The following is a 23996-nucleotide window of genomic DNA, read 5'->3' as shown; positions in this document are numbered from 1 at the left end:
TTGAAATTGGATCCGCCGGTCCCATAGCTGGGAATACGAGCCAATGGACGGCGGTCACCATGGCAACGGGGGGCCAATGATAGAGTTATGGGCGGTATTCCTTACGTTCTAGCACCTACCTATGAGTTGAAGTCGATGTAAAGGGGGCGTGAATGGGCTTGGAAGTGGGATGCGGCTCTTAGAGGAATGTATATATAAGATACGTTATTTTAGTTATCCCTTCACCTTGTAACATTGTATTCATATTTGGGAAGTGTGAATTTGCATTATGAATAGGGCATGGCTCACAGGTAACAATACTAACAAAGTTGTGTGTAGTAAACTGCATGAACTGATGGTAGGTGTGGTGCTCCACCTCACCTGACCTCAGCAATCTATCTCCCAAGGGTCAAGTGCATTGTCTTACTTGGCCTACTTGTGGTGTCAATACAGAAAATATGAGCAACAAGGAAAAAATGCACAAATGCCTTAAAAAAACAAAACTTCAACAAGCAGTTTATTTCAAGGTATAACTTAATTAAAACATGGGTCAAAGCAGTGTACATCACAAAAAGTAAATTAGAAAAATAATTGACCCCAACCATGAGTGTAAAATCTGCCCAAATACTCCAGGCCATAGAGAAGAAATTCAGTTTATGGCACATTACTCCAAGCCATAGAGAAGAAATTCAGTTTATGGCACATTAAACTCAAGACTGATGGAGCTACTGTACTTAGTTCATATTTTATTCTGAGGCCTTTTCACATGGAAGTGACGATTTTCTATGAGAGGCGAGTGTTCAGTTAGGGAGGCATGGGTAATCTCACAGCATAGGGACAAGTAGACAGACGCTCTCCAAGGCCCCAGAACCATGGTAGAGTAGTGAAGCGACCGTAGCCTGCTGGTCAAATCTGGGATAGCAACACTTCTGCATTTAAAACGCTACTGCGCAAGCTTCTATAATCTGAAACGCCATCTATTAGGCCAAGAGTTGGCCTCGATATTCCGGGTGCTTCAAACGCCACAGAGCAACTTTCATTGAAATGAATAGATGGGGGCAGCGCAGTCAGTCTTCTAGTGTTGCTAATCGCTCCTTCATCTGGCTTTGTCTGTATGTATGTACTGTATGTTCGTCCCACACTTGGCTCATTGGCCATGCTACTTTAAAGGCACCGCTCACTTCACGTTCACACCGTGAAAGCCATGTTTGTGTTTTATCTCACGCACATGCCCGCCTGCGGCCAGAGTTTAAATACTGAACTTGTTTCTATCCCAGTGGTTTTCAAACCTTTTAATTTCAAGGTCACCCAGACCTGTAAGGGTCCATTTAAAAACCCCCTCCCTCCCAAGGAACGCCTGACCTCACTTTGAGAACCACTGAAACACATCTACTGAATGTGAACGCACGGAACGCAGTGCTCCACCACAGATCCAAGTGAGTACGCAGACATAGCGTTGCTCTCCATGTGAAAAGGCCTTTATTTTACTTCCATACAGCAGACAATGTTTTGACCAACAGATGCTAGGACTCATAAGTAAACGTAGAATGATGTCAAAAAAATAATAATACTTATCTGAAAGATATGTGCATCTTCATTATCAATAAAACCAGGCTTCCCTTGATATGGCATTCAGTGGTTTCAACATGACTGTCTGGATATTATCGTCTAATCTTTGCTACTTAAAAGTGTTTAGAGAACCTCAACAAATCAAGTTTAGATAGCTAGACTTTGTGCCATAAATCAACTCCTTTCTTGCCAGTATCTTCATCTTAGACGTTAGCCAAAACAGCTCAGCTTATACATGGCTATGGTATAATACTATAAACTCAATTAAACATAATGGAATAAAATTTAAACTTGTCAGAACATAGAACATGCAAGTGTGCGAGTGTTATTGTAGGGGTCAAATGTTTGGTTAAATCAAACAAAGTTTACAATAACATCTGTGGTTTCCTTGATATAGTAGGTTCTCAATGACCCTGTTTGATTTGACTTATTCTATACAGCATCATTCCATCCAGAAGCCTCTCTTGTGGTTGATAGCTACCATAAGTCTGTTATGCATTGTCCTCTTGACTGGGTATCTCTGGTAGATGGGCAGTAGCAACTGGGAATCACAGGGGAGGGATTCTGGGAAATGTAGTTCAAAGGATTCGGGCCGGACAGCAATCTTCATCTTAATCTGGTCCATACCCAGAATGGGTACACGGTCACAACCTGTAACAAACACTGGGGAGAAACAGTGGAATAGAATATTGCATATTTAAATATCTTAAAGAACATTGCATATTTAATATCTTACATTTTAACAACAATGTTTTGATTAATGACATTACAAGTATGGATGTACACATCAATAGTGTTATTTTGTAGCAAGCATCCATGTATGGCTAATGAAGTCTAATTAAATGTATATAAACAAGGATTAGTGGAATGTTATCATTTCTGAGTGCCAGCCCCATACTGGTCTATCATAATCTGTGATCCTAGAATAGAGAGGAATTGGGAAATGCAAAAAGAAATATTTAAGCAGAGGAGATGGATCTTACTTTTAAACATGAGGAAAACCAGTGTTAACACTATTCAAAGTTAATGAAAACTACAAGCAAAATTATACTTACGAAGGAAGCCTTTCTTCTGATCTTCTGTGAGTTCTTCAAACACCTCCCAGAATGTGATAATGTTGGGATGTTTGGAGTGATACTCCCCTTCGTACTCAGTGTTCTAGATGGAATTACAATAAATTATAGCAATTATTGCTTTATGTTTAATTCAACTTTGTATGTATATAGTAGAATATAATTAAATATCTAAAGCCATTCTCATCAAGCTATGAATTAAACCACCAGATTGCAGCGTAATAGCATAATTATCCCTCCTTCCTGGCTCAAAAGTTAGACAGAAACAGCTTTCAGTCAAACTAACCTTCTTCAATACATGCCAGTCGTAGGTTTCTTGTCCCACCATCACTGCTTGTAACTCGTCGGGTTGGAATAATTCCACTGCATCTCTGTCACACACCTTGTAGAAGCCCCTCTTGAACTCTTCGAAGATTCTCTCCACAGATGTGTTGAATGTGTAGTTGATAAAAGCATCAACAAACTCCTGCCTAGTAAACCGCAGACATAGATTGAAATCAATCATAAGTCAAAGGATCAATTCAGAAGAACAAAATATAACCAAGCAATCATGTAATTTGACAGCTGTCAGGATATGACTATGTAATGTATGCTGCTACTCTGAGTGAGCAAGGACTGTTGGCGACTACAGAAATTCTTAGTCGACTAATAGTCAAAGACTTTATCGACTAATCGATTTGTTGATTTAATAGAGGGTATGCACGTCCACTGGGACCCGCCCCCCTAATCTAGACTGAGTGGCAAAACATTGAGCAGCATGGAGCATTGGAGTTTGGAAGCGCTAGTTGCAAATCACTCAACGGCCCTGCATACCACCTGTTTCTAATTTACACATAATGCAGGAGGCAGCAAGATGTTGTGTTGTAGAAAATGAGTGCTTCCAAACTCTGACTCTTGGAAAAATAAAAACCCGCAGAGAATGTCTTGACAGAAAGAAGCTCATACCATGCCTATGGTGGATTTTTATGAAAGAAAAACTTTGCAGATAGAAAGAGGATAATTCAAGCTTTCAGTACAGCCGCAATGTTGGTGAGTTAACTTTGTTTAATACAATCAGATAGGACTTTTCTGTTTGGATGTATGGGCTGTCAATGGCAGAAATTCATATTTTACCACTCAGTAGGCGTGTTCCCACATAACTTCCAGCAACAGTGATGTCACGCGCATACCCTCTATTGACAAATCTGTAATCAGTTTGCAAAGTCCAATAATTTAAAAGCACCTCCAACTAGAAAATCCCTTATACCTACTAGAAAATGCATTTTTCAGGAAATTAAATGAGTTGGCTTCGTGTTACTTGACCAAGACGTTTTATTAGCGTGGTTGCACCTGCAGGGCAACCAGACTATAGTACTTGTTGTCCTTACATCCATCTTTCCAGATAAACCTTTTTTTGCCGCCGTAGTCCTCCCAGTTTTGGTGGAACGCCATGTCAAATCGACCGGCTTCTTCGGGACACGTAGGGGTGCATTTTGCTAAGATATATGTTATATATAGTTTAATTTATATACATTTGTTCGTGAATTAATTTTCTCCATCGACTTTAATTAAAAAAATAACATTTCCCAAAAGCGGAGAAGACTGACATCATAGATGTCTGACATCTTAGACCACATGAGACTGACAGTATGTCCATATATGGGAATTCCAAGATATGGGCTGAATATTGATGACATCAGCGATCTCCATATATGGGTATAAAGGGACCAGGACTGACACAGAGATCTCCATATATGGCCATTCATTTATTAGCAAATTGCAAGTGTGACTCACGGCAACCACACTTGCAATTTCATCTTTCTAGTTTTATCTCCATACTGATTCATTGACTATGAGGGGGCAGTCCTAATGTGTACTCAATACAAGTGCAATTACTTACCTATTTATTCATACATTAAGTTCTGTTCATACAGAACATTCATACATTAAGTTATGTGTATACAGAACATTCATACATTAAGTTATGTGCCTACAGTATGTTACTACCCTCTCTACACTTTCAACATGTGCAATAATTCATATTTACTTACAACATTTACATGTTACATGGTCATATGCCTTCAATAAGAAGTCAGTGGGCATACTATATTCCATTACATCCAGAGAAAAAGGATACTTTTATCTTAAAACCTGCATATGCCCACACCTTGTAGCAGTGACAATCAGCAAATGCTAAAACTATGTGATGCTCCTCTTAGTAGTTCTTCATTCAGATAAAAGACAAGCTGGAATGAGCCTTGATAGTACAATATGTTATTGTTGTTTAACATGGTATAGATATCATTCTCAGTGTTAAAAGTCAATGCCATGATGTTTTGATCTGATAACTAATGCACGAGACGAGAATCTGCCCCACTCCAGGGACAGAAAGATTGACCGGCGAAATGTCAAAGTGTCCCGGACACTGGATAATGAGAAACCAAAACATTCTACATCCTTGCTTCTGAGTTCACGAGACTCAGTCACAACACCATCTCATGATCCATTGTTATGCTTAATTGTCCAATCATAATGTGACTAATGTATTTTATGCTGTACACATTCAACTATATATGTGGAATCATTATGCTTTGTACTCAGAGAGCTTACGATGGGTGATTTTGCTATACTGTACTTGTACAGTACTTTGAACTCTGACTAAACTTCAACACAAAAACGCATATTCTCCGGTGTGGTCTCATTCATTGTGTGGAGTACTTTATCATTTTGGGGGAAACTGTTTATCCATATGGAATATGATCCAAATTCCATCAAATGGCCCATTCGATTGCCGGATTAGCTCCGAGGAGATATTGGTCTCTTCCGCTGCTAGAACCAGTTAACAACCAGCCGGGGATATTATCAGACGTTTCCCCTGACTCCCACGGAAAGGACTATCTCCCACACGTTTTTTCCTCTTACGCGAGGAGAAATTACCTTGGGACGCCCCGAGCACAGGGAGGCAGAAAACACCTGCCGAAATCTAAACAACCTTTTTACAAACGGAACAATTGCACCATTTTTGAGCTTGAAGCCTCTCTCCAAAGCTTGGAGAATGAACTGATAACAGCCGTAACGGCTAAGATAGACGATGAGGAAATGAAACAGTTGTTTCTAGGTGCCCCACAATTGCACCATTTTTGCCCATATGGAGAAAGGAATTCGGATATGATGACTCTCTCCCACATCAACATATCGATAAAATCTCACAACGGTCTGAAGAAAGCCGAAATGGAGGCAGCCAGGGTTGGCTCTGGCACAGCGTTCCACACCAGGGACCGGACACAGACAGTTTCTCTCACAGAGACTTGAGAGGCGGGCTTCATTCTCACACACTGTCCTAATTCAACAGAACCCAGGTCATACGTTTATACCTGCTGTCTTAAGAGTCTAGCTAGCTCTTAACACAGCTGCGTTTTTATTGTTTAATGTTTTGTAGTCTATTGTTTTTGTCGCTTTTTGTTACATGTTTTGAGGACATAGCAGCCGTTTGGCCACGGAGATTGCTTGTCTAAGGTTGGGTTTGTATCAGTACGAGACTTCAATATAGATTTCATTTTATGCTCTAGAACGGCTGTTTCAAGAAGTTCTGAGACGAAATCTTTTTATTTGGGGCCAGAACATATTTTGTTCTGAAGGAATGTCTCTTCGGCCAGTACGATAACCCAATACGGCTGATTAGAGCCACTTAATCACATAAGAAATAGCGTGGTTATTTTAATTAGGAGATTTCACTTTATGCTCTAGAACCGAACGTTCTGACGGAAATCTTCATGCTTTAAGCTTCGTTTTCGTCTTATCTTATTTTATTTTATTTTATTTCCGTCTCAGGCGACTCTGAGATGTTGAATACAGGAGCTTTTTATCTCAGCGCTCCTAAGAACATTTTTAAGAAACATGACCATTCAAGCTAAAAAAGCCCCCTGCTCCGAGAAGCAGTGTTTTTATCGTGTAAAACCTGGACCCACACGGATGAAAGGTTACAATCTAAACCCAGAACCTCTTTTTAACCCGGACCTCAAGTCATTCTGGAAGATCATCGGGGACTCCCAGTTATCAACACTGCCTAAAACTTTTCCTGGAACATGTCAATGGATATGTGCGGAGCTGTGGAGAAATCGGACATTATTTGCCACTGGATGTTCGAACCTCATCAGGAAGGAACAGAGGACGCAAGCAATGTTTTCAAGATGCTGAAGGGCTTGACAGAGCCCCCCCCCCCCCCCCCCCAGCCGAACCTGGCTGGCCTTTCACTCACAATGCGATGGGACGCGTTGTGAGCTTGTAGATCTGCTACGTGACTGTCATGGATTACAATGTCCCGAAAAGAACAAACGCTCTTTTGACCCTGGGGACGCCCGAGATAATGGTACTATATATTTTGTTTACTTTTGACTAAGTACGACTTCTGAGAGAAAAAAAAAAAGAAAAAAAAATCAAGTTCTGACTGACAAACCCATCTGTTAAATGTTTTTGATATATTGTCTGTCTAATCATCTCTAATCCAATTTTCCTCCCCTGGTTACATTTCGGTTTGTCTATTATGAAAGCAGGAAAATCAAACCAAGTATAAAGTGAGCGGTGCTGCTTCTGTGTACAATATGGTACAATATGTGCTTGGCTTATGCTGCTTGCTTGCTCAATGCCTGCTGCTCGCGTGAGCTGCTTACGCTGCTTATAGGCTGGCACGGCCTATGTGTTATTATTGTTTTATTTTTGGAAAAAAAACTATGAGGGGATTGCTGGAATTGTTTTTTATTTCATTTTTCTTATTTTTACCTTGAGAGGCCACGAGCCGATTCAGTTTCTGTGTGACCTTGCTCTCTCTTTCTCTCTCAAAAATGGGTTTCATTCGCTCTTGTTCTGTATAATCTACTGTTTACATTCTAATACAGGGCTTGATAACAATGTGCTGGGGTTATATTTGAATCTGTCTTGGGTTTTTCTCCCTCTGTATTGTGTTCTAACTCACTTGCCTGGTTTGCAAAACTAGGAATTATTTACACATATGACTGTCTCTCCCTCTCTCTCTCAAAGGGGATCTCATTCGCTCTTGTTATGACTACACTCGTACTGATAACAACCAACGCTTGGGTTTATTTGAATGTTTCTATGTCTTAATAATTTTTTTCTTCCCACCAATGACAGGTGGGCTTTATTTTATTTTAGGGGACAGGACGGACTAATGACATGGCAGAACAGGTATAGTGGAACTAACTCCACTAACTCGCTACCAACTTAACTGACTGATTATCAGTGACTGACTGACTGACTGTTTTATTTCAATTTTATTTTAACCTGTTTAATTTCATGACTGTTTATTTTATTTTAACCAGTTTTCTCCTGTCCTCCTGTTTTGTCGTGAAAAACACTATTTCCTGTGTAACAACTGAACGTTGTTCTTTCAAACCACATCTTATGGACATGAACCAAAAACATTTACTTTTACCATTCTTAACACATAAACTGCAGTATGGGTTAAGGATGGAAGAGGCCTAGCCCTGCTTTACTCAACCTTTAATTTCTCATGTTGGTTTATTTTTGGTAATACTTTATCCTCTTTACTTGAGTAAAAGCAGGCTGAGACGGTTCCAAAAACAATTTAGATGGCTGGGCTCCATTCAAACCCGTTCAGTCAAATTCCACAATTATTACAACCCTACTGGGCTTATACGGGATTACACATTATAAAAATAAAAAAAAATGACATTATGATTATGTTATGTATTTTATTATTATTATTTTACCTATTTTTATTATTATTATTTTACTCTCTCTCTCTGGGTTTCAGACACTTTCAGAGAGGCTTTCAGCCTTCAGCAGGCCTCGCTAACGCTCTAACTCTAATGTCTAACCATACACTCTACTTCTGTACCGTATATGATTATTGTCCTATCCACAGGGTTTACTGTACTTCGGTACACTTGATCATCTGTTTCTCATTTAACCATATTGCCTCCAAACATCAACAAAACAATTTTTGTCACACCCAATATTTTTGGCTGTGGCAAACGGGAGGGAATGTGTTTGGAGAATTAATATTTAGAATTAATATTTTTTCATTTAATTTTATTTCTTTCATATTTTCATTTTCTGAATTCATATTTCATTTTCTGATTTCATATTTTCATATTTCATTTTGTTTTTCATTTCATCCCATTTAAATATATTTCATTTTGTGAAGTTGATTCCAATCCTCAACAGGGTTAATCTGTTTCCCCTAACAGAACAAACTGACACAACTTGTGTCCCCTTTTTGGTGATGTATCTAAACATTTCAATTTAATTTCTATATATAAATACCTTATTGCCTTACATTATGGATTGATTTGTCCCTGTCTTTTCCCTTGTCTTACAGATAAAGATATTTTGAGATGATAATTGAGAATGAGTTGACAGACACATACTTCACTGCATGTCTGTCCAAAGTGGAAATGTCAAAAAGGATGAGTGAAAAATCCATATGTATTTCGTGAGTATGAAACCGCATCACACACGTTTTCCCGCTGTAAAGTTTTCTTCCAGACCTTGACTCGGACAAAAGCCAGTAAGGAGGAATAGACAGTTGGCTTTAAGGCGGCTCCGGTTTGACACCTCACTATAAATGTCCCCAACCTGCAGGGACAATTAAGACCACTCATTACCTAAAGGTAACCTCGGAGGTGTACGAATTATGACCGCCAAACGGCTGATTTTCGGATGCTGTCTAAATACATTTTGAATGCTTTTGTCTTTAACCTAAATTATGGTAAAGAGTCAAGTTCGTCTTGTTTTGACTAAAATCGGCCCCAAATTGTAATAACCACCCGGGAGCGTGATGCTGATGTGTTTTTATCTTGCTTGACATGGATAAGTTCCAATCAATCTTCGACACATTGAACCTTTGTAAAATACATATATATAATAATTAATAATTAAGACAATAAAAATCTTTTACCTCTACTTAAAAAACAAAAACAAAGTTCAATTATGATATTCTGATTTAAATACCTTTGGAAATATACAGTTCTTTTGACTCTACTCTTCAAAAACTATCGAAATGTTTTTGACTTAAATTGTTCAATTATTATGTTCTGTTTCTAATACCTTAAAAAAAAAAGTTTAACCCATGTTTTCTTCCCTTGTTGTTTATGCTGCCTTGACATTTAACACTTCAAATGCTATCTCAGGAGGGAATTGATAGTACAATATGTTATTGTTGTTTAACATGGTATAGATATCATTCTCAGTGTTAAAAGTCAATGCCATGATGTTTTGATCTGATAACTAATGCACGAGACGAGAATCTGCCCCACTCCAGGGACAGAAAGATTGACCGGCGAAATGTCAAAGTGTCCCGGACACTGGATAATGAGAAACCAAAACATTCTACATCCTTGCTTCTGAGTTCACGAGACTCAGTCACAACACCATCTCATGATCCATTGTTATGCTTAATTGTCCAATCATAATGTGACTAATGTATTTTATGCTGTACACATTCAACTATATATGTGGAATCATTATGCTTTGTACTCAGAGAGCTTACGATGGGTGATTTTGCTATACTGTACTTGTACAGTACTTTGAACTCTGACTAAACTTCAACACAAAAACGCATATTCTCCGGTGTGGTCTCATTCATTGTGTGGAGTATTTTATTATGATTGGGGAAAACTGTTTATCCATATGGAATATGATCCAAAATTCCATCAAGCCTTATAATTAATATTAAGGTAATTAATATCAATCACATATTCTATACATACTTGTTTGAGCTTGTGACAGGCTTTCCTTTTAGTTTTGGATCAAGTTCAACATTGCTGCCGTCCCATGGAACCTATAGAAAAAAAAGACTAGATGTGTAAACGATGTATCATTGCACCAATCTGGTATACCAAAAAGTTAGTGGAATATCACCTATTGTACACAGTGTAAAAGTAGGAAATCTTATCTATTTACCATTAACATTTCCCAGTATGGTGCTAAAGGTATACTGTGTATTCCTACAGTATGGTAAATCTATAGACTATATTTCAAGTGTTTACCAGTTACAGCATTGAAGGCTTAACACCAAAATGTGTACCCATGCTCACCCATGCCAACTGAATAAAAGTGCTTTTAGGACATTTCTGTGAATTCTGGCATTTCCAAGTTGGTAGATTCACATCTCCAAGTAACCCAGCTCTAATGGTAACGCCTAATCCAGCAGGTCCATAGATTTACCTACATTTACCTAATAAAACAAGTAAATTACCATGCCACAGATTCATGTACCCCATTACCAGTAAATCTGTAGATTTCCCACTTTTCTACTATCACATACATAACAATCATACGTCGTACATGATTGATGATAGACAATTCAACCTACCGTGAAAGTCATCAGCAGGTTATCAACGACATCGGCAGTGTAGTCCTCCAAGATGCAACGCAAACTCCTGAAGGTATATAAAGTGTTCAAACAGAAAGAGGTATTCATTATTACTTGCGCCAGCAGAGCGTTCAAGTACTGCGATCGGCTGGTTATGCATGTTGGTGTCCTTCTTTGTTTAAGCCTGTAGCCCAATCAGGGACCAGCATTTCTGGCAACGTCATCATTAACAGCCAATGAGGGACCAGCATTCCTGGTGATGCCAGTGGTGAGTACACCTCATGGCACGCTCTGCTGGCGCACAAGTAGGCCATACATACTCGTCTAGACCGAGTGGAGTTCTAGTTACCTCTACTTTGTGGAGCCACATTTTCTTCTACAAGACAGAAATACATTTATTAAATGCACAATATATTATCTTCATTGTTTTAGGTTGTGTTCAGGTTGTGTTCAATCTTTTCCTAAATCACAAACATCAATAAAGGCACAGAGTCCAATAACAGCATGGCTTCTGTGTAATTTGTAGCTATGGAGAGGCTATGTGAGGTGTATTAACAAAGCACCAACGTTGTGCTAATGTGAGCTTAGCAGCATGAGGTATGCTGCGATTGATAATACCACACACATTTTCTTTTCTAATTTTTAGCTGGGTGACGGCTTGACCCAGCTAATGTGGCGGCCACAATGCATCACTCCAATGAACAGCAGTGGCAAATGAGGCATCTATGTGTATAAATCTGTGGTTGTTACTGTTAACGCATCAGCTGATATGCGTAATTGGCTGTGATCAATCTGGGAACCCATTCGGTAAAAAAAGGAAGAAGGAAGGAATATTTAAATGCTTTTAAAATCTGTCTTGAGAGATTAGCAGTGATTGGTCTACTTTTGTGGAGGCACTCATAATGATCCCCCTGTACCAAATTACAATAAAATATATTTGTGTCATCCAGTCTTACTCTGCAATTGCAGGCTCAAACTCCTTCATGTCTTCCAATGAGGATTTGAAGTACAGCAGCTTCTTGAAGAGGACCAATGGAAAGGGCAGGTGAAAGAGAACATTGTTGAACATCGCCATGCCAACAAGAACCCCAAACAGGTAGTAGTTCTTCACCTCAACTCTGGGCTGTTGGCATAGATGTAGTAGAACATAGAATTAATCAGGGAAAAGAGTAATAGGATTTTTTTAGAGGCAGAATATCATCTAAGGAGGCAAAAACAAAGGACTAAATGACAATGACAGTGAATAATGAGTATAATGTCCAGGCTAGAACTGTCAGACCAGCAGTTTGTAAATGCTCCTATTTGGATCCTATATACTTCAATGGTTCTTTGAATAATCAGAAAGGATTTTATATTTTCCGAAACGGCGTCATTGTGGTTATATAACAGCCCACGTTTTGGCTTATAAGCTTGAACCATAAGTCGTAGACTCAAAATGTTCTCAAAGTTCTCACGATTCCTTGGTGTGTGACAACTTCCTATAGAACCTCCTTGGTGCATGACACAACCACACCCATTTCGCCTACTTATGATTTTTGGATGATTTTTGGATAAGATGTTGGACAAAAATAACAGACACTATGTTAGTCTCCCACTCATCATCCAGGATTTACCTTGATAGGGAACCAGGCTAGTGTCTTGGTCTCATTGTACATGAACATCTGGGCCCCAGGAGCCATCAGTTCATCAAACACATGGAAGAAAAAGTCTCTTCTGTTGACTTCAGTCAGTTTCTTCAAGTCCTCTTCTTGAAATTGCACCTATGACAAATACATTTGTAGGGGCAGGTGTGAGGGTGATATCTCCAATCGTTACCTTCAATTTGCCTGCCATTCACAAGGACATTTGTATGTCTGTATATGAGCACGGAACTCCATGTATGGAGATAACTAACGACATGGACAGAATGGCCCATACAAGGAGATATGCACCTGTGTCGTGTTTGATACCACTCACTTCGAATTGTGTGAATTACAATGTCATCAACTCGAATAAGAACAATATATATATACTGTATATAAATATATATTTTACCATTAATTCACCACGGAAAGCAGTGTGGTCAGCTGCACCTAGCAGTTTGAAGGTGTCCTCTACAAGGTGTTGCCGTCTCAGCTTCAGCTGCAAGTCCGGGGCAGGGGTAGCATCTGGGATATCTGGCGATGCTCCAGCAGGCCACAATGAAGACCATTTATCAACCAAAATGTGTACTCTCTGTAATCACAAACAACTACAATTGTTAATTTGGAAATATTAGGTACTTTACTATGGGAACACCTCTGCATAAATTCATCAGAAGCTTTAATTAGGGCACCCGGCACCCGCTGGCCTAGTGGTCAAGGCACATACCACATACTAGGCTGTGATGCCTGCTGGCGTCACCGGTTCGATTCTCGATCCGGACGACCTTTGCCACATGTCATTACCTAATCTCTCTCCCCATTTCCTGTCAGTTGATGAGGTGCAATTATATTATTATGGTATATTGGTTAGTAGTGAATACATTTGCTAGTTTGAGTCCTGAGAACCATTTGTAGATGAAGTCAGAAAGTAGGGAGTATAGCATGGAAGGTCACAGCTGGCAGCCAGTCAGTGCCTCCTTGTTTTATGGCTGTGAGAAAGAGATACGTTCTTGGCGTTTAATGAGCTATGGAAAGAGCAGGAATAGATGTTTTTGTTTTAGCAGATGAAATAATGAACTGTTAGAGGGAGGGCAAGGCAGTCGTTGGTGAAGGATGTATGTGTATGTTGTATTGTATATGACTGTTACAGCGCTGTAATAAATGTTTTCTATTATCTTTTAACATCGTTTCTGAGTCAAGGTTTTTGCTGATCCTTTGAGAGTTTCAATTCCGCTATGGAGTCCATAAATGAAGTAGGATTTCTACGTCACAGTCTACCTATCAAATAAAGGCATAAAAAGCCCAAAAACTAATCTTAAAAAAAAGAAAAGAAGAAGCTTTAATTAATTAGCCAGTTGTGAGTGACGGCTTTGACTACAGAGGGACAGACACTTCTACATTAGGCGTAACAGTTGGGGCTAATGCTTACATACATACAAAAAGTAAAGACCCAATGTACCCCCTTCCATCATGATATTCATTCAGTCATGCTCTTAAGTCAGGACTTGAGTTATATCTACAGTATATAGCAGTAGTACGATAGTAAGTACTAATGTATGTGTAGGTTTACAAAATATTGTAACCAGTAAGACTCCCCAATCGGGAGATAAGCGACCGTCAGGTCACATGTACCACTTTGTGTGATTTTAGGGCAAATCTGTAGGAGCAGTGTCCAAAACATCAGCCTGATGGTGGTGCTAAAAGGGACAGATCCATGTTGATGACATGACTCTAGTCTAGAGTCTAGACATATTGTGTACCGCTTTGCGTGATTTTAGGGACAAATCTGTAGGAGCAAAAAAAAAGTGTTTTGCAAGAATCGGCCTCATGGTAGCGCTAGAAGAGGGCCATGTGAAAAATGGGGGGGTTGAGGTTGTGGTGTGTGTGCAAAGTTTGGCATGGATAGGGGCAACAGTGGCGGAGATATGAGTAGGGGAGAAGTGTGATGTGACGTGACTGACAGACAGACAAACAGCCAGAGGAGGTTTTGATAGTAACTGCGACCTAGTGTTTCATACCTTATACACCATTGATCGGCGGGTATCAATATTGAAGACTGCAATCTTGCAACCAGGATTTAACAGAAATGGGTAGCGGCAAAAGATGGCTGGTGTCAGTTCATCCTTTAAAAAAATAAAAACATCCATCATTAATCATCAAACCAATTTGAATAAAATACCTGTAAAGACTATTATATTTTAAAGAAACAATAAAACTGGCACATCCGCTGGACAACAGGTGTGGGACCAACAGTGGAACAAGAAATACATTTTATTAAGCTATACCCTGTGTGTGTGTGTGTGTGTGTGTGTGTGTGTGTGTGTGTGTGTGTGTGTGTGTGTGTGTGTGTGTGTGTGTGTGTGTGTGTAGCAGTTCATTTCATTAAGCGAGGGGTTCTCAAACTGCCATATAGTGTGTGTGTGTTCAACAGTGCCACTGGTCACCCAGAGGTATTGCAGCTCAAGCTACATACATAGTTACATAGTTACATACACACGCAATCAAGCATTGGAGATGATGTACCACCGCTCAAAAATGAAGTCTGCACACTGTTAAAAATGAAAAACTCCCAGTCAGGCTTTATTATAGATTAATGTTTCGCCACAAGGTCTACTTCAGAAGAATATTATATTTTAACCATTAGATCCTGTGTTTTTTCTGCCACCCCAATTCTCTATGAAGCAGCTTTGCTGTTATGTTCTTAAATACAGTATACAGAGTTACATTACTTTGTTTTGGCTGGCCGAGTACAGGCATTTGAACCGTTTTCACACAATGTTAGGAAAATAGTTTCTCAACATCAAGAGGCATTGTTAGTAGTGATATTACCCTGAAATGTCTATATATCTTTTACCTTCCAACTTGCGCACTGACGCCAAGCAAAGGCATCGACAAATGGATCCACATTACCAGCGATTTCCTCCACATAAAAGGTACTCAGTGGGACCTTTGGGCCCTTCTCAGATTTGTTTGCCTGTAAAAAAAAAACAATGACTAGTTTACTTATAGTATGAAAATGCAAAACAAGTATAATAATTGACAAGAGGAAATATGTTTTTGTTAAATGGACAAAAGGATTAATTGGATCACACAGAATTTCTCTAACAGAAATACTTAAGTGAATGACGATAGAGATGAATACTGACTTTGTAGACTAGCTTGAGGACTTTTAGTAAGTATTTGATCCCTAGGTTGTTGGTGTGCAAAAGTCCAGTTTTCAGCATGAAGGCCAGGGCATTTTTGAACACCAGGATGACGTTCATCAGGTTTGAGGGTGATAGCGATGCCCACCAGGTTCCTGTCGGACAAAAGACCATATGTACTGGTTACAAAATAATTCTGTACTGTTGTTGAATGTCTGATGAGCATTATGCATTTTGGATTCAGTCATTAAATCCTTGGATATATAGTATCCCCAAACCACAAAATCAATATACAAGAATTGTGAATTGTTTACTTAGCGTTTCCAATGTCTTCTCATTCAGGTCTATTATACAGATGGCCAGGGGTACGACGTAGTTCATGACGTGCTCGTCCCATTGGAGAATTGGACATGTCAGAAGAATCATGAAGATCTCTGGTGATTTCATGACTTCTCTTGCCTCAATGATCAGATCCATTATATGAGCAAACTTTATCTACATGGGAAAAAGGTTAATAGTGAGATAAAAGCCATTGTATAAGCCTATAACAATATATTGAATGATGTTCAACAGCATTTCTTAAAGTATACAGTTATTAAGGCGACTCCCTTTTTTGCAGGTCTTTCAGTCCAAGTGTATCAAAAAAGCACCTCGGTTAAGGCAAGACCCGCCCGTGGAAGCTGGCTGCGTGGAGGTGCCGAAAGTCGGGGGGATGAAGATTTACTATTCTGGACCCCTGGTTTAAACCTCTAACAGTGCTGAGTCGGCTCATGCGACCTTCGCAACGCTCGGCTCGACACAGCGACTCGCTCGCTAACGCTCGCTTGGCGTTGTCTCACGTGGCATCACTCTAGCCTGAGACGACGCGCCTCCGTCGTCTCCATCTTAACCGAGGTGCTTTTTTGATACACTCGGACTGAAAGACCTGCAAAAAAGGGACTCCCGATTATTAAGGGCCCAGGGGGGTAGGTACAACTCTACCCCAGAGGCCTAGGTTCCCTGGCTGTGGCACCTCTAGCTTCAGTGGCTTGGCCCGGCCACGAATTTCCACGGGTGAAAAAGCGTCTGTTATTTATTCTCTCTTGTGTCAAATGTTGCGGATATTCGCTGGCGGACTCCTCTCTCTCTCTATATCAAAGTAAGCTAACTATCCAATTTAAAGAGAGAACATTGTTGAGGGACCATCCCTTTGCATTGAGGCCGAGGGGAACAGTGTTTCTCAGTGTTTCTTATCTGCAAAGTAACCAGTAACTAATATTTTAAAATAAGCATCCTCCCGGTGGGGGCTCCTCCTAAGTTGCGTAATGAGTAGGAGAAAATATAATTGGCACTAAAAACAAATAAGTAAAAATTACATTTTTTTCAAAGTTGTACTTTACCTGTTCTTTGATCCATGGTACTCTCAACATCAGGTCAAAGGTCCGGTTGGTAATGTCAATATCCACTGTTAAGGCATCTGGATCTAGTGGCGGGCCATTGCTAAGAGAGAACAACATATCAAATACACTGTCGTTTGTCAGGCATAAAAAAGCCTAATGGAAGCGATGCATCATCACAACACATAAAACATTATCTCAGGCAATTAGTTATTATTTAGTGACAATTAGACCGTCAAAATAAAAATACTTTTCATTGGTTCATTATTATAAAACCCACTGACATAATTAACCAATCTCACTTTGACCTCCAAAATAGCACACCACATTGTGACACAATGCAATATTATCCATTTTACTTTTGTTTGACATTGATTCTTGTATAATGAAGTAGGGCATTCATTTCTGAAACAAGAAACCGGTTTCTGCCCAACAGCAACAATATTATATTCTTCTGGTAACTTTTACAGTACACAGGATATTCTTTGCTTTTAATTGTCTTCTAGTATGTTAAAATTGTATAAACGTATTCATTATACGTCTTTTCTAATACAATGAAGACCTTACCCGAGTTTTGTGAAGTTGGCAACAAGGCACGAACTTGTATAAAACATCATGGTTAAGTATCTGTTGGTATAACGACACATGGACAGCTCTGTGAATACTGCAGTGATGAATAACTGATATTCAAAAGAAGTAAAAGATGAAAAAAGCGGTGAACCTTATCGCCTCTTCACTGCTTTTGCCACTTATCACCCATTTCTGAAACTTCAGCTGATCCAGCTTCCCCAGTGGCTTCTGCACATCGAGATTTAATACCCTAATATAGTCCTATAATGATGAAGAAAATAAAATTAAACATGAAACCAATCTAATATCTCAACCCACATGGAAGACATTCATCTCATTACTACTTGAAATAGGTTTACAGCAGTACAATACCTGAGCAAGTGCACAACAAATGTAGTTTGTACTCCCTCCACAGGCTAAAACCATGTCTGTTCAAACAAATGAAAACAAATAAGACATTTTAATAACCTTCCATCAGTCTTGGGGAGTGTGTAGAACAAGCACTCCTGCTCTGATACACATACATTCACCAGGATACACATTCATACACATACATTCACCAGGATACACATACATTCACCAGGATACACATACATTCACCAGGCACTTTTTTTTTTTAAAGATTGCCATCCCCCGCCAGCTTCCCATCCACAAACATAGCAGATTGTGTTTGTTGGAGTGCCCAGACAAACCAGAGACACTGTAAAGGGGCCTAATCCCTGTCTCCACAGTTGTGGGCAAAAACTTTACCTTTGAGCCACCTGGATGCTCTAAAAGATATGTATTTTTAATTGACAGTTTAAAATTATTTGTATATTAGAAATAATTAACCATTGTCACTCGAAATGAACAATAGCTTGTTTCTTTACACACATTATGCACTGCCCATGACTAAATATTGGGTAGATAAACGTAACAGTTTCTTTTTTTTAACGTTATGACAGAAAATGGGACTATCACAACTATTACAAAATGAATAGCAATTATTTGAGACAATCAATTATTTTTGCATAATCGTTTTCATGTTTAAATTTATATTTTCAAACATCCTCAAAAATAGTGGAAACAGCCGATCTACAAGCTCGCAACGCGTTTTGATCTTGTAGATCGTCTATTTCCACTATTATTTTCTTTTCAGTTGTCATATCTGCCCTGAGCAATTTCAAAGCCTAAAAGCCAGACAGAAATGTATAGTTTTTATACAGTAGGTATGTGTATGTAATCGTTGTGTGACAATTGTCAGGTAAAATGTCATAACTGTGACATCCCTAGTGACCAGTGCCTACCTTTGGCTTTGATTGTGGGTTTCTCAGTGGTCCACGGCAGCTGAACCAGTTTGGGTGTCAGGCTCCCTTCCAAGCTACCAGTTCCAAGCTGACCTTTCTCCCCATTTCCAAAAGACCAGAGCTGGCCTGAAGAAACCAATACAACAGTATGGTAGCTGGAAGACAAAATGATTAAGTGTAGATAGGTATCTTATCTTGGTACGAATACATCAGGGTTATAGTAAACAGAATGCAATGTTGGAGTTTACAAATACATTATAAAAATGGCTTGATAACACTTGGAGGTGCAGTGAATTGTTAGTACATACCTGCCACATTTAACCTGTACGGGGCGGCCATCAATACCCACTACCTGTCTGGGTATCAGTTCATTAGCAGTGGAGTTGTGCCCAAGCTGACCTTGACTTCCCTCCCCAAAGGTGAATACCTTGCGATCCTAGTGTACAACAATAGGAACCAGAAATGATTAGTGTATTGCAACATGTCGATGTTCAACTCATGCATAGGGAAAGGATAATTAACAAAGACTTGTTTAATAATATGATTTAATTTGTATGATTTAACTTCAGTTCAGGGGTTGAATAGGGTGCAACAGGGATGATGGCTTATTGTAACTTTGATATTTTTCAAAGAATTTCTGCATTGGATTTGTTAAAAAGTAAGAAATAAAGCTCTGCCTAAACATAGGCCTGTGGTATTTAACCCCCTCCCCTTAGACATATGCCTTATATTTGATTTTTTTGGTTCTTTTCTGCAAATCAAAACCCCTGTTTAAAAAAGGAACCCATGGTGAACTCACTTCTGGAAAACTTTCAGGACAACTAGTACAAACTATAGCATTCTGTCAGAGTGAAAGGAATTGTGAAGTGCAATACCTTTGTTAAGACAGCAGTGTGTGAATGTCCACAGCTTATGAGGGACACTTCTAATGCTCTGAGGGCAGGTACTACACACACATTGAACCTACCTGAAAAATAAATGTGTAGACAGAGGTCAGAGGATATTATCTCCCCCCCCCCCAAAAAAAAATAATAATAGTACGGTTAATTCATTAATACATGTATTAAATTATACAATTATAAGAAAACCAGGTTTCAATTGAGTTTCAACACTGAAACAAAACACCCTAGTTCAACTTACAGTATAAATGAAAATAAACAGTCTCAGTTTCAAGTAGTCTTAATCTTTTCACTGTGTTATGATAATCAACAACTAACCTCTAGTCTACATGATGTTATGCCAATCAACAACTGAACTTTATCTACTCCAATACAATCTGTTACTGCTCTTTGGTGTCTAGTGGACGTTTTTTTTACATGGCGTGAATTTCAAAATTGCCGTCATTTTGGAAAAAACTTCCAGAAGTTTTGCTCTATGAAAACGGGGCATATGATACATTAGACTCATATTGAACTGGTAATTGCACTTAGTGATAGAGGAACTACAGCTATACACCAATGTTTAGACAATGAGTGGTGACCTTATTCTTTACTTCCTGCCCCTTCGTTTATCATCCCAATCAAATGTGTATTGCAATTTTAACAGAAACATGTTACTACGCCCCAATTTGTCATTATTCAAAGCAATGTTATATGTGCCTGTCTGAGTTCAGTCTTAGTCTAGGTCTGTACCCTTCTCGTCCACCCGGTTGAGCCCAAGTTGGCCGGATTTGTTGGCACCACAGCAGTACACCAAGCCTGGAAGGGTGAGGAACAGGCTGTGTGACGCTCCTGCTGAGATCCGCTTCACTGCTGTCCCACTCAGAGAGAGAACGTGGGCAGGTGATGGCTGCAGTGAAACGTCCTTCCCCAGACCCAACTGACCCTGGAGGTTCGAGCCCCACGTGAAGACATCTCCCACTGGAAAATTAAAGCAATGACTTAAATGAAGAACATATTACGGTAAATACAGTCAGTTTTATAAGACATCACACAGACTATCTGAGCAAGAGTACACAAGGAATTTGACCAGGCTGACCAGCAATTGTGAACAGTATTTTAATGATCATAAAAGTGTCCAGTGCTGTTACGTTTCTTACTTATAGTTAAGGCCACAGTATGGGAGAGCCCGCAGGAAACCTGCACCACCAGCGTTTCCAACATCATGGGGACAGGTCTGTAAGTTAATAATACAGTATATCTTAACATGTTATAAAATATTTTATATCACTTGTTTGAATTCAATCCAATTCAAAATGTTATACCTTTGTTTTACCTTATTTAAGTAGGCAAAAAAAGCTAACATTGCAGATCTACAATTCACAACAACCCATTGTGACATGGTGTGGGATTTAAATAGGGCTTAAGTAGTTAAGCTGTGTTATTTCAAAGTAGTCATTGGCTTTTCAACATTACCAAGGTGCCTTTGCCACTTTAAATCATAAATGGTGTATGTCCATGTAATATGATGAACTTAGGTCTTACCTTGGTGTGTAAAGTTTGGGCGGACAACTGGGACCAGTACCCAGCTGTCCATCACCTCCTGCCCCCCAGGCATACACATCTCCAGAGCTGGTCAGAGCCATGGAGTGATCCTTACCACAAGCCACTGACACAATGTCATTAAGACCCTCCACACGGCCTGAAAACAAACCAGAAACACACAAAATGTTACATCTTAGCCACTTTCAACCTGGCATCCCCATGGGCATGTCTTAAAAGGCAATGTGTTTGGTCTACAAACATGACTGACAGTGACAGACAATATTTTCGAGAACTGTAATAAGACATCATAAAGTTTAGGTATTCCCACCGGTCTAGGGAATCCATAGTTGTGTGTGTGCATACATTCCCCCTTATTTTTGGAGCTGTGTGGAACACAAGCTCCCTATACGTGGCCGTGTGTGTGGGTCTGTCTGTCTCCGTGTCTGTCTGTAGCCTGCAGTAACCTTTTCTGACCACACATGTTAAGGGAGGGGCGCTGTTGCACACACACACACACACACACACACACACACACACACACACACACACACACACACACACACACACACACACACACACACACACACACACACACACACACACACACACACACACACACACACACACAGCTCCACTTCGAACAGAGGTTCGATTTTTTACATTTATAATATGAAATTAGTCACACTTCCCTTCTTCACTCAGCTACAATGATTTAACTGATATGTGATCTCAACAACACATATCCGCTCCGCTCATAGCCCCTATCAGGGGACCGTACCTATGTTCCCCAGGTTCTATGTTCCCCACTACCCCCCCCAAAAAAGGTTCTATGTTCCCGCTTACCCAAAAAAGGTTTTATGTTCCCCAGGTTCTATGTTCCCCTCTTTAATACCCCGCACAAAGCAGAACGGGCACCTGAAAATGTAGGTACTAATTAGGGGTGGAGACATCTGGGCACTAGGGGCACCTGGACAACTGGACAAGTGGGCACCAAAATTAGGATTGCCCACATGTTCTTAGTGCCCTGATGTCCCACCATTTCCTGCATTTGAGTTGGAACATAGCCTATACCTTTTTTGGGGTGGGGAACATAGACCCTTTTTTGGTTGAGCGGGGGACATAGAACCTTTTTTGGTGGAGGGTGGGTGGGGAACATAGAACCTGGGGTACATATAACCTTTTTTTGGGGGAAGTGGGGAACATAGAACCTGGGGAACATAGGGAGGACCCCCCTTTCAGCCCTATGTCCCCCAGGTTCTATGTTCCCCATTTACCCCCACAAAAAAGGTTCTATGTTCCCACATGGGATGTGTAGTCATCCCAAATACACGGGGGTCCGTACAAAGCCCATCGTGCATCTAGTCTACTCTAGAACAGCCAGAAAGTCAAAAGGGCTCCAACAACGAGCGCAAACCGCGATGTAAACAAACTCATTCACTGTCACGACATCCACGTTGGTTGATTTTTCTAGGCGGTCATTTAATTTGGTTCGTAGACTGGAGATCAGATCATGGAATGTAGTAGGCCCGCGATTTGCCTGAACCAGCTCTGGTCCATATAGCGGCTATGGACCAGAGCTACAGTGCGCAGAACTATTTTATCATCAATCACAGGCAGGCAGAGAGCGGCCAACAAAATCAGACGTGTTTGTTCGTTTTCTATGCCATTTTTTTACCCTTTCACAGATGGGATGAAGAAATTAAACTCAGCTAATGTTGTGACTTGTTGGACTTTCGTTGAAATTAAAATGGAAAATTCTTAAGCATAATTCACGTAAACAGTGACTTTAACTTTAATTTAATTATAACATCTAAAATCATGGAGGTAATCTAATCGCCGTCACATGTGTTACTGTTTACAACATGGGTCTTCAACAGGGGGTCCTCAGAGTTACTACAAGGGGTCCTCCAAATCTTTATAGGATTTTTTTCCCTCCTATTTTATATTAACCACTTTTACTACTTGTCATTAGTGTCCATATTCTGTTAACTTCAGCCAAAAATAGCAGATGTACAAGCTCGCCTCGCAACTTGTAGATCGGCTATTTTCGGCAAAGAGCTTTGGTGTAGAGGAGAAGGTGAAAGGTCAAGTTTATGAAGTATTGACGGTTCAAGTGGTTAAACATGGAATCTATGAAAAGGTTGGGAGGCTACATCGCTCTCCCAACTAGGGGGCCCTTGGCCTGAAAACGTTGAAGTCTAAAGCTAGTTTACAAACACAAAGCACTGCAGACAGCGACCCGCGTCTTAATATGTAATTTCTGTTCATGATATCTCAAATTCTCACCTGGTGTTTTTGGATTAGAAACATGCTCTCTGCCCAGTTGTCCTTTGGAGTTCTTTCCATATGACAGAACGTTGCCTTTCCTAGTGAGGAACAGAGTGTGTTGGCTCCCGCAGGCTATGTTGAGCAGCAGTTCAGGCTTGTTCCATGACCACGGTACAGGAGTCGGTGCCTGGTTGTGTCCGACCTGTCTGTCTCCCCAGCAGTGCAGCTCCATCTTTAGGCTCTTCCTAAAGGTCTAAAAAGTGAACCACTGCTAAAAACGTAAACGCACAGGGCCAAAAATGGCCGAAACCAGTGGCTTCACTGGCTTGTTGCCCGATAGACACCCAGCAGCACC

The 23996-nt window shown here is 40.0% G+C and overlaps 1 protein-coding gene across 1 annotated transcript; it reads right to left on the bottom strand.

Annotated features, from left to right (window-relative positions):
• Positions 1 to 474: 474 nt before the first annotated feature.
• Positions 475 to 23996, bottom strand: LOC308289682 (putative E3 ubiquitin-protein ligase HERC4). Its single transcript, XM_080731424.1, has 23 exons — positions 23660 to 23996; positions 21374 to 21530; positions 20989 to 21065; positions 20582 to 20809; positions 19826 to 19917; positions 19259 to 19386; positions 18951 to 19105; positions 18037 to 18092; positions 17816 to 17925; positions 17662 to 17721; positions 17098 to 17197; positions 16033 to 16213; positions 15722 to 15873; positions 15430 to 15549; positions 14594 to 14698; positions 12988 to 13167; positions 12567 to 12713; positions 11910 to 12076; positions 10954 to 11020; positions 10349 to 10419; positions 2908 to 3091; positions 2604 to 2706; positions 475 to 2211 (listed from the first exon to the last, which is right to left on the bottom strand). The coding sequence occupies exons 1-23, from the start codon at positions 23871 to 23873 to the stop codon at positions 1991 to 1993; spliced, it is 3075 nt and encodes a 1024-aa protein (XP_080587550.1). The 5' UTR covers positions 23874 to 23996; the 3' UTR covers positions 475 to 1990.

The sequence above is a fragment of the Nannobrachium achirus genome, assembly GCF_963921795.1.
Source record: "Nannobrachium achirus genome assembly, chromosome: 8".
Taxonomy (NCBI): domain Eukaryota; kingdom Metazoa; phylum Chordata; class Actinopteri; order Myctophiformes; family Myctophidae; genus Nannobrachium; species Nannobrachium achirus.
Note: the sequence above shows the minus strand (reverse complement) of the source record. Positions and strands in the feature narration are given on the sequence as shown.

What these genes read in the sequence shown, in the direction of transcription:
- LOC308289682 (XM_080731424.1), bottom strand. Translation starts at nt 23,873, where the DNA reads ATGGAGCTGCACTGCTGGGGAGACAGACAGGTCGGACACAACCAGGCA. An exon ending in ACACTGCTGTCTTAACAAAG is followed by an intron (nt 19,387 to 19,825) that starts GTATTGCACTTC and finishes GTTGTACACTAG; the next exon opens with GATCGCAAGGTATTCACCTT. An exon ending in TACCATGGATCAAAGAACAG is followed by an intron (nt 16,214 to 17,097) that starts GTAAAGTACAAC and finishes TTTCCCATGTAG; the next exon opens with ATAAAGTTTGCTCATATAAT.